Source organism: Arachis ipaensis, chromosome B8 (assembly GCF_059453495.1).
Source record: "Arachis ipaensis isolate K30076 ecotype BB chromosome B8, ASM5945349v1, whole genome shotgun sequence".
NCBI classification, from domain to species: Eukaryota; Viridiplantae; Streptophyta; class Magnoliopsida; order Fabales; family Fabaceae; genus Arachis; species Arachis ipaensis.
Genome location: NC_142443.1, coordinates 93,513,302 through 93,524,347, shown reverse-complemented (window position 1 = coordinate 93,524,347; position 11,046 = coordinate 93,513,302). Strand labels below are relative to the sequence as shown.

Sequence of the window (11,046 nt, the reverse complement as noted above, 5' to 3'; positions counted from 1 at the left end):
GATTCCTTTATGTACTCAACATATCCTAAACATCCATCCACCACTTCCTTTTGTTCGCTAATCTCTATCTTCTCTTCTTGTTGTGGTTCTTGATTCAATTCTTCTTCCTCGCCATGGAGTTCCATGTTCATATCCTTGCTAAGCTCCGGGGTTGCTTCTCCGCATCCAACAATGGAAGTATTTATGGCGCATGAGCTTAGGTGAGATGTTAGGTGACCCACGGCTTCTACTATGTCGGCCACCCTTACTCTTAACTCCTTGAACTTGGTTTCATCTTCCTCTTGTCGGCTTAAAATACGAGATTTAAGGTCTCTCAGTTCTAACATGAAGGCTTCGTCAGGAGATGGTGTTGGAAGAGAAAATTCATCAGTTAGGGAAGAATTGTTATAATCGGAAGGTGTTCATGTTGGTGAAGATCTTGAGGTGGTGTATGTGGAATTTGTGGTTCTTGAGAGTATTGGTATTGGGATGGGGGTTGTTCTACATGTAATTCTAATGGTGGTTGATATGGTGTGTTTAAGTTATGGTCATATGGAGGCGAATGATGGTATGAGGCTTGTGAGTATGACGTGTGGCTATGTTGAGGATATGTCTCATAGGCATATGGTGGTAGTTCTTGGAAGTCACAAGGAAATTCACCATAGCTAGTAGATTGATATGCATCATAGAACGGCTCTTCTTCATAGTGCATTGGTGGAGGTTGTTGCCATGGAGGTTGATCAAGTGTTTGAGGCTCCTCCCACCTTTGATCTCCAATTCCTTAATGTACGTCCTCATTGAAGCTTTCATCTCCTACAACATAGTTTGAGCTACACTCATAGCCAAAGTGAGAATTCATAGTGATGTGGAAAATAAAAACAAAGAGCAATAAGAAATGAAGAAGACTAAATCCTAAAACTAGCAAAAATCAACAAATAAACCAAAGATAAAGCTATTCACAATATTTACAATAGTCAATAACATAGCACCATTGGCTCCCCGGCAACGGCGCCATTAATTTGATGGTCCAGAATTGTCGTCGGTAAGGAATTTCTCTTATAAAGAAGAAGAATTTCGTTGTAAGCATAGCTCCAAACTAACAAACAACTCTCACATCAAATTAAAATATGGTTTTTGTCACAAAGAACAATCCCTAAATAAGAATTAACCGGAGTATTTCAGACTCTGGGTCGTCTCCCTAGGAACTAATGGAGTGCATGTGTATTGGCTATAGAGGGGAAAAAGGGGGTTTTGTTTATGAGATGGCAAGAAAATAAGTAAATTGAGCGAGTAAGAAAAGAAAGCAAATTAAAGAACTCTTCTCTAAGAATTGGGTACTTAAGATCACAATCCTAGTTAATACCAATTATTGACAATTATGAGAGGCCAACCCATTAAGTCTACTTCTCGAAGCCTTAAATACGTAACATTTACTCCTAGACTGGAAGTATGTCAAATAGGCCTAATCACATCCACCCATAAGTCCTAACCTCCCTACCAATTGGTTTAGTAGTGGATTAGTATCAATGGGCTTCAAATTGATCACACAGGGTTCTCAAATTACCAATTCCATGGTATCCAAAACTCAAGATCACTTAAGTCCCTTGGCCTAGACCAAGAGTTGACAAAACTACTCAAGAACTGAAGAAAACATTTCATCAAACACCTAGAGTGAAATAAAAATTGAGATCATAACTTGCAAAGATACTAAAATCTACCACTATTAATTGCAAGAAAAGTAAATTCACAACTCAAATCAACATCAATTAAAGAGACATTAACATTAAAATTGCATTAAATGTAACAAATCCAACATAAGTGCATGAATGTAAAAGAGAGCATAAAAGTAAAATTAACACTACAAATCATGAGAATCAAGGAGTAGAAGTAAGAGATCATAAAAGAAATGAGATGAGAACATGTAATTAAACCTAGATCTAGAAGAGATTAACCTAACCTAATTCTAGAGAGAAGAGGGAGCTTCTCTCTCTAGAAACTAAACTACATGATGCTAAGGCTACAAACAATTGCTCCCCCCTTGCTTGGACTTCAATTCTGCATGAAATACACTCAGAAACAAGTTGGATTTGGGCTTGGGTAGCTCAGAAATCGCCCCAAGCGTTTTGCCATTAAGTGGGCCAAGTAAGAGTATCGGCGCGCGCGCCCCCTGTGCGCGTGCGCGTCGATGGCAAATTCCCAATCTGCGCGGAAGCAGTATGTACGCGTGCGCGTCCTTGTGAGAAACCACTTTTGCGCGTGCGCACCTTGTACGCGTGCGCGTCCATTGGTGCATTCCAAATCTTTGTTTCTTCATGCATTCTCCTATTTGCATGCTTTTCTCCTCATTTCTTCCATCCAATACTTGCCTAATGAACCTGAAATTACTTAACAAACACATCAAGGCATAGAATGGAATTAGGATGGATTAAAATCACCAATTTAAGGCCTAAAAAGCATGTTTTTACATTTAAGCATAATTTAAGGGAGAATTACAAAACCATGCTATTTCATTGAATAAATGTGGGAAAAGGTGGATAAATCCCCCAAAATAAGCACAAAATAAACCACGAAATCGGGGTTTATCATTTATGTATACATAAAGACAAAATTAATGAATTAGAAACTATCCCTTTAGGTAGTTCCATATTTGCTTTAATGGGAGGTTTACCTGAAAAGTGTAGTGACCCAGGTCCATGTATGATTAATTGTAGTATTGGTGGTGTAGTATTTTCTGACTACATGTGTGATTTAGGAGCATGTGTCAGTATAATGCCTTTGTCTATATATGATATTTTGAGGCTCCCTCCCTTAAAAAGGTCGGCAGCTCGTTTTGTGTTAGCAGATAAAAGTATCATTACAGTGGCTGGAGTTGCTGAAGATGTATTAGTGGGCATTAAGGGGCTCACATTTCCCATTGATTTTTATATCCTGGAGATACCCCAAAATGACTCAGAGAAGCCATCATCAATCCTACTCGGAAGACCATTCCTGAAGACCTCGAAGTTCAAATTAGATGCTTTTTCAGGAACATACTCTTTTGAAATAGATGGCCGAGTAGTAATCTTCAATCTGAATGGAGTTATAAAGCATCCTCCGGAGGATCATTCTATCCTCCAGTGTGACATTATAGATGAAACCGTGGCTGAAGTTCTCCAGGAGGAATTTGAAGAGAAGTAAATAGGACAAGGTCCAAGTGTGGGGACATTCTCAGAGGACATTGACAGTGCTTTACCATTGTTACCAGCTCCAGACAACCCAGAGCCTGACCATGACCAGAAGTTAGAATTAAAACCCCTTCCTCCACACCTCAAATATGCTTACCTTGAGGACGAGCAGAAGTTTTCAGTTATCATTGCAAGGGAACTCACTTCTCAACAGGAAGAGCAGTTACTTAGTGTGCTGAGGAGGCACAAGAAGGCAATTGGTTGGAGTTTAGCAGACATAGTAGGCATCAACCCTCAAGTCTGTGAGCATAGGATATTTTTAGAAGGGGGAGCAAGATCTGTCCGTCAACTCCAGAGAAGACTAAATCCCACTATCTTAGAGGTTGTCAAAAAGGAAGTGACCAGACTACTGGAGGCAGATATCATCTACCCCATTTCAGACAGTGAATGGGTAAGCCCAGTACAAGTGGTGCCCAAGAAGTCTGGAGTCACTACAATGAAGAATGAGTATGGAGAGCTCATGGCAACCAGAGTTCAGAACGCCTGGAGGGTCTGCATTGACTACAGATGCCTCAACCAGGCCACTCGTAAGGATCACTATCCTCTTCCATTCATTGATCAAATGCTGGATCGCCTGTCAGGTAAATCACATTATTGTTTTCTAGATGGTTACACAGGTTATTTCTAGATTCATATAGCTCCTGAGGATCAGGAAAAGACCATTTTTACATGTTCTTTTGGGACTTATGCTTACAAGAGAATGCCCTTTGGCTTGTGCAATGCACCAGCTACCTTCCAAAGGTGCATGATGAGTCTTTTCTCTGATCTTATTGAGGACTGTATGGAAGTTTTTATGGATGATTTTAGTGTATATGGCGATTCCTTTAGCCTTTGCTTAGATGGATTATCTAGAGTATTAGATAGATGTGTCAGTACAAACCTTGTATTAAATTGTGAAAAATATCACTTTATGGTAAAACAAGGTATTGTACTAGGACATGTTGTGTCTAATACTGGCATTTCTATAGATCCAGCAAAGGTGGATGTTATTTCTAGTTTACCTTACCCCTCTTCTGTGAGGGAAGTCCATTCGTTCCTTGGCCATGCAGGTTTTTACAGGAGATTCATTAAGAACTTCAGTAAGGTAGCACTTCCCTTATCCAGGCTACTGCAGAAAGATATTGAGTTCGAGTTCAGTGAGGATTGCAAACAAGCGTTTGATAAGCTGAAGACCGCCCTGACTCAAGCTCCTATAGTGAGAGGACCAGACTGGAGCCAGCCATTTGAAATAATGTGCGATGCCTCCAACCATGCAGTAGGAGCAGCACTGGCTCAGCGTGAAGGTAAGGACCCCTTTGTTATTGCTTATGCGTCTAAAACTTTAGATGCCGCTCAGTCCAATTACACTACTACTGAGAAAGAGCTTCTTGCTATTGTTTTTTCTTTGGATAAATTCCAAGCCTATTTACTTGGTACGAAGGTAGTAGTGTACTCGGACCACGCAGCTCTAAAGTATCTATTATCTAAAAAAGAGTCCAAACCAACGCTTATACATTGGATACTGCTATTACAAGAATTTGATTTATAAATTAAGGATAGGAGTGGTAACCAGAATTTAATGGCAGACCATTTGAGTCGCCTTGAGCACATTACAGATGACCCCACTCCTATAGCTGATAATTTCCCATTTGATAACCTGTAAGCAGTATCTGAGGTAGTCCTTTGGTATGCACCTGTAGCTAATTATCTAGTTAGCCGCACCTTTCCTCCAAACTTTTCTAAGCATCAAAGAGACAAGCTGAAAAGTGAGTCTAAATATTATATATGGGATGACCCATATTTATGGAGATGTGGGGCTGACCAGGTAATTAGACGGTGTGTGCCTCAATCAGAATTCCAGTCCATCTTAGAGGCCTGTCACTCATCTGAGATTGGAGAACATTTTGGCCCTCAAAGAACAGCTAGAAAAATCTTAGACTGTGGATTCTGGTGGCCTACTCTTTTTAGAGACGCTGCTGAATTTTGTAGATCTTGTTTCCCATGACAAAAATTTGGTAATATATCCAAGAGGAATGAGATGCCTCAACAAATTATGCTTTTTTGTGAAATCTTTGACGTTTGGGGCATTGACTTCATGGGTCCATTTCCAAATTCTAATGGTTATTTTTATATATTGTTAGCTGTGGATTACGTTTCCAAATGGGTGGAAACAATTCCTACCCGCACTGATGATGCTAACACTGTTGTTTCCTTTGTGAGAAACCACATTATTTGTCGCTTTGGATCACCACGAGCAATCGTGAGCGATCAGGGCACCCATTTTTGCAACAGGAGACTAACAGGATTAATGAAGAAGCATGGGATAATTCATAAGGTTGCAACAGCCTACCATCCTCAGACTAATGGGCAAGCCGAGGTGTCAAACAGAGAGATAAAGCGTATCTTGCAGAAGATAGTCAAACCTCATAGAAGAGACTGGAGCACCAGGCTACAAGATGCACTCTGGGCATACAGAACAACATACAAAACACCCATTGGGATGAGTCCTTTCCGCTTAGTTTATGGAAAAGCTTGTCATCTCCCTGTTGAAGTAGAACACAAAGACTTTTGGGCAGTAAAGGAGTGCAACATGGAAATTGAGAAAGTCGAAGCTGAAAGGAAGTTGCAACTGCAAGAACTGGAAAGCCTTCGCCTAGAAGCTTATGAGAACTCAAGACTATACAAGGAGAAGATGAAGGTTGTACATGATCAGCACATCAAGAGAAAAGAGTTCCAACCTAGGGACTTAGTCCTCCTTTACAAATCTCGACTAAGGCTCATGCCAGGCAAGTTGAGATCAAGATGGGAAGGTCCATACAGAGTAGAGAAGGCCGAACCATACGGATTTTATCACCTGAGCCATCCTTTAAGCTCTGAACTTATCAAAGTTAATGGACATCGTTTAAAGTTGTACCATGGCGAGCCGCTGAAGAAAAACAAGGAGCTCGAGATCTTCCTCTTGGAAGATCCCCACATAGCCGAAGCCTGAGCTAGTGGAGCGTCCAACTTACGGACGTTAAAGCAAAGTGCTAGGTGGGAGACAACCCACCATGGTATGATCGTTCTTTTCTTTACTCTTAGTTTTCCCTCTTCAATAACTCTTCTCTTTATTACTACATTTCGTGCATCTGCATTTACATACTTTTATTTAAAAAAAAAAAATTTCACGCGAAGCGACCGCCTTATTGACGCGTCCGCGTCGCAGGAGATGGGAGGAATTAATAAAATGAACAGAGAGTCACGCAAGAGCGTGGCTGGAGGCGTGCCAGTGGCACAAATCGCTCCACGCAACCGAGTTACCGACGCGGCCGCGTGCCCTGGATTTCGACGTAAAAAGGGTGCACGACCGAAAGTTGTGCTAGAGTGGTGCTGAATTGGTGCTGAATGCACAATTCTTCCCACGCGACCGCATGACCGACGCGACCGCGTCATATCCCTCTAATGGCCACTCACGCGATCGCATGCCCCACGCGATCGCGTCACCTAAAAATTTGGCAAAATAAGATTTTGAACAGAGAGTTGTGCGAGCACGAGGCTGCCCTCACGCCAGTACCATGAAACGGGTCATGCGACCGCATGACCGACGCGACCGCGTGAATCAGTATAAGCGCAAGTCGCGCGACCGCGTGCCTCACACGGCCGCGTCGCTTGCGCCGCACAGCTTACCTGATTTGCTAATTATCTTATCTTTCTTTTACCCAAATCCTATTTTCTTTTTTCCCCCGCTAATTTCTTCTTTCTCCCTTCTTCCTTCTCTCTCACTTTCTACTCTCTCTCTCTCTCTCTCTCACTCCCATTAACAAGGTTTTCTTTTCTTCTTTTTCCCTTACTTTTCTATTATTCTTCTTATTTTTATATTTTACTTTCTTTTCTTTTTCTTTTTCCTTTCATTATCCATATTTTCTTTTTCTTTCTTTTTCCTTTTTACTTGGTGTTGGAATTTTACCTGAGTCATTATTTCTCATTATATGCTTGTGGATTATTGTAAATTTGTTTGGCAATTATATATTGCTTTTAAAAGGATTGCTTGCATGTTTAATTTAATACTTTCTATACCCTATTTACCATGCATGCTATGTGTTTGTGAAAACGCCAATATGGCATTATGCCCTTTTTCTCCGTTATTCTATTATACTATTAAATGCTTGTTTTTCACAAAACCCCTTTCATATTTTATTCGTTGAATATAATTGTCAATACAAATGTGATGGTTTGTTACGAATGATGCTTGATCTATGATACTCATGCCTTTGCCAGCATGCCAATAAACATCTTGCATCTAATCACCCAAACATGCACTTGCTATTTTTCCATTGATGAACTTTTCACATGTAGTCATGACCATGTGTTAATTACATATTTTTTGCCATGCATTGATTATCACTCATACAATCTTCTTCCTTGCTCTATCTCTTTTAATTTAATTTACTCTCTCTTCCCTTTTTCAGGATGGCCACCAAGAAAGGAAAAGAGAAAGCTACTCCCAAACCACCAGCAAGAAGAGGAACAAAAAGAGCATTAGTGGCAGAACCCTCTTCAACTGCGGTTAAACCCTCAACAAAAAGAACTAAGAGGATTATAAAGGTTGACGATAAAGAAAAAGCCTTCCCAGCAAAGGACACTGTACGATTTCCCAATCGCTACTGTGAGCAGATGTTCCCTATCCTGGCAGAAAGGAGCTACAACAACGAATACCTTCTTCTCCTCCCAAACCATATTGCTACCTTTGTTGAACCACAGATTGCACAAAGACAATGGGGTTTCCTACAGAGACACCCGAGGCAGGTCAATCTTTCTTAGGTAGTCGAGTTCTACTCCAACTTCCACCTGCCAACCCTGCAGTCTGTCTTTGTCCGACAGAAGCAAGTCCCCATTACAGAAGAAGCCATTCAAAAAGCTCTAGGTCTTCCCCCTATTCCAGAAGGATTGGACGCCTTTCAAGAAGCCGCACTCAAGCGCCAGATGTACCAATTTGACTGGGACGCCGTTCTCAGAGTTATCGCACTACCTGGCAGCCGTTGGATCTACGGATACCATCGTACTCGCCCTAAGGGAATATCAACTTCAGTACTTACCTTGGAGGCTCGCGTATGGGCACAGATCATATCCCATTACATCTTTCCGAGCACTCACGAGTCCTCCTTCACTGCGGACATGGCCGTTCTACTATGGTGCATCCTTAGAGACCAACCTCTGAACCTACCAAGACACATCCGGAATGCCATGGGACACGTACAAATTGCGGGCAACTTACCTTTTCCCGCCTTGGTCTCAGATCTTATCTCAGCAGCCAAAGTCTCCTACAGAGCTAGGGACACCAAAGCCATGCTTCCACGGGATGATCAGTATGTCCCTAACGGAAAATACATCATACCTCCACCAGCCGCCACAAGCCATCCTACTGCACCGGTTGAAGATATTCCTTCTTCAACGCCACAAGCACCTACAACAGACCAACTGCTCCATCAGATACTCGAAAGGTTGGATCGGCAGGAACACAAAGCTAAGATGAGAGAGTGCCATAACAAGCGTCGATTCACATACCTCAAGGAGCTGATTATGGGAAAATTCAAGGACTCAGACACCCCGGACTCCACTTTCTTTACCAGCACAGGAAGCCATGATTGCCCTGACTATGGAGATACTGCTACCAGCCCACCTTTGTTTCTAACAGATGGCACCGAAGACAGTGCAAAGCCTTAAGTGTAGGGAGGTCGGTCAGTACCTGACTTCCGGAGGTAATTTCTCTTCCCTAAATACCAATAAATTAGGATATTCAGTTAGTTTTTTTTTCTTTTGTAGAATAGGATAAATTGCATAGTAATAGATTAGTTGCATGCATGTTCTACTTGATTGAAAAGACAATAAGTTTCTTCTAAGACTCTATTTTTGGAACAAAATTTCACTAATTTTAATTAAAATTTTTATGTTAAATTTGCTTGAAGTTGTATTTGGAACATAATTTTTAAGCTAAAGAACACACAACCTGTAAGATTTGAGCCTTTATACATGGTTACATTATTTAACCATAATTATTTTATTCTTGTGTGTTTACTTCTCTATGATTGTAATCTATATTTTGTTTTATCCTATATGTCCAATGTTTATTATATTTGTATGCTTGCATATGATTGAGGCCATTATTTGTTTAAACTCACTTATCCAAATTAAACCTACACTTTCAATTACCTTTGTTAGACACTTTGAGCCTTTAAATCCCATTTGTTCTATATTTTACCACATTACTAGCCTTAAGCGGAAAAATAATTATATATCCCAAACTGAATCTTTGGTTAGCTTAAGATAGAATTGTGTGTGCTAATTAAGAATGGGAAATTGTGGGAACAAAAGATAATAAGGGAATGTGTCATGATAATATAATGGAAATTTGGAGACCTACTCATGTGAAACTATAAGAATTAAAAATCTATGTGCATTGATAAGCTATGTTTATTTTTATGCTTATGAAAAAAAAACCAAAAATATTCAATAAATAAATAAGGGGACAAAATTACCCCAATGTTAAGTTAAAAATTCAAAGATCAGTGCATGTATGATAAAATTAAGATAAAAAGTTAATACATGAGTATGGAATGTGAAAGGGAAATTCTGGGTAGCTAGGTATGAATTCTAAAGTTACATAGAATATATATAGGTTATGTTAAAGCTTGGGTTAATTAAAGATTCAGTTTATAAGCTCACTTAGCCATATATGTATCCTTACCATTACCTTGGCCCCATTACAACCTTGAAAAGACCTCATGATGTTTGCATTGGTATATTAAATGTTGTTGATTGATTGGGAGAAGAACAAAAATTGGAGAACATGATTAGAGAAGGATAGAGTGATTGCCCTATACACTAGAGAGATTAGAGCGTACATACATCATCAGTGAGGGTTCAATGCTTAAAATTCTATGTTCCCTACTTTCATGAGCTATCTTCTTGCATTTTTATCTGTTCTTACTGTATGAGAATTGAATTAGTGGAATTTGATTTGTAATTGTTTTGAAGAGCCTATTTACTATTGATCAAGTGGACAAGAATCATATAGTTGCATTCACATATATAGGTTGCATTGCATTGCAGGAGGTTTACATGTTCCTACTCATTTATTTCATCTCCTTCAACTAAGCATGAGGACATGCTAATATTTAAGTGTGGGGAGGTTGATAAACCACTATTTTATGGTTTATAATGTGTTTAATTGTGTGGTTTTATCATGATCTTTACCCACTTATTCATATGATTAACATGCATTTATATTTCCTTCCAAAAATTATTGCATGATTGAAAACTTGCTCCCTAGAGACTTTTAATTACGCATTTTAATTCTCCTTTATTCCATTCGATGCCGTAATATGTGTGTTAAATGTTTCAGGCTTTATAGGGCATGAATGAGTTGGAGATTGGAAAGGAAGCTTGCAAAAATGGAAGGAACATAAGAAGTTGAGGAAATGACCAGCGAGAAGTGACGCGGCCGCATGGCTCACGCGACCGCGCGAAAGAGAGGAAATTGCAGTGACGCGGCCGCATGGCTCACGCAACCGCGCGGATTGGAATAGCACAAGTGACGTGGAGGCGTGGATGACGCGCCCGCGTGGCAAAGCAAAACGCCGAATGACGCGTCCGCATGAATGACGCGATCGCGTGACGTGCGCGATCTGCATAATTTGCAGAATTGGCTGGGGACGATTTTGGGCCCTGTTTTGACCCAGTTTTTGGCCCGAAAAAGCAGACTAGAGCCAGAGAACATGCAGAAACAAAAAACAACATTCATTCTACACAGTTTTTAGTTTTTAGATCTAGTTTTACTTCTCCTCTAGATTTTCTCTCTACACATTCATAGTTCTTAGGATTTTTA

General features: G+C 40.2%; 1 protein-coding gene across 1 annotated transcript; it reads left to right on the top strand.

Annotated features, from left to right (window-relative positions):
* The first annotated feature begins 343 nt into the window (after positions 1 to 343).
* LOC148548854 (uncharacterized) lies at positions 344 to 8,885 on the top strand. The gene is made up of 2 exons (XM_088495665.1): positions 344 to 428; positions 8,251 to 8,885. Exons 1-2 carry the CDS (start codon positions 344 to 346, stop codon positions 8,883 to 8,885), a joined length of 720 nt encoding a protein of 239 aa, XP_088351791.1.
* The last annotated feature ends 2,161 nt before the right edge of the window (positions 8,886 to 11,046 follow it).

Bases quoted from the DNA above. Each gene is read 5' to 3' on its own strand.
- LOC148548854 (XM_088495665.1), top strand. From the start codon at position 344: ATGGTGTTGGAAGAGAAAATTCATCAGTTAGGGAAGAATTGTTATAAT. The intron at 429-8,250 runs GTATGTGGAATT...TATCAACTTCAG, and splicing joins GGTGAAGATCTTGAGGTGGT to TACTTACCTTGGAGGCTCGC.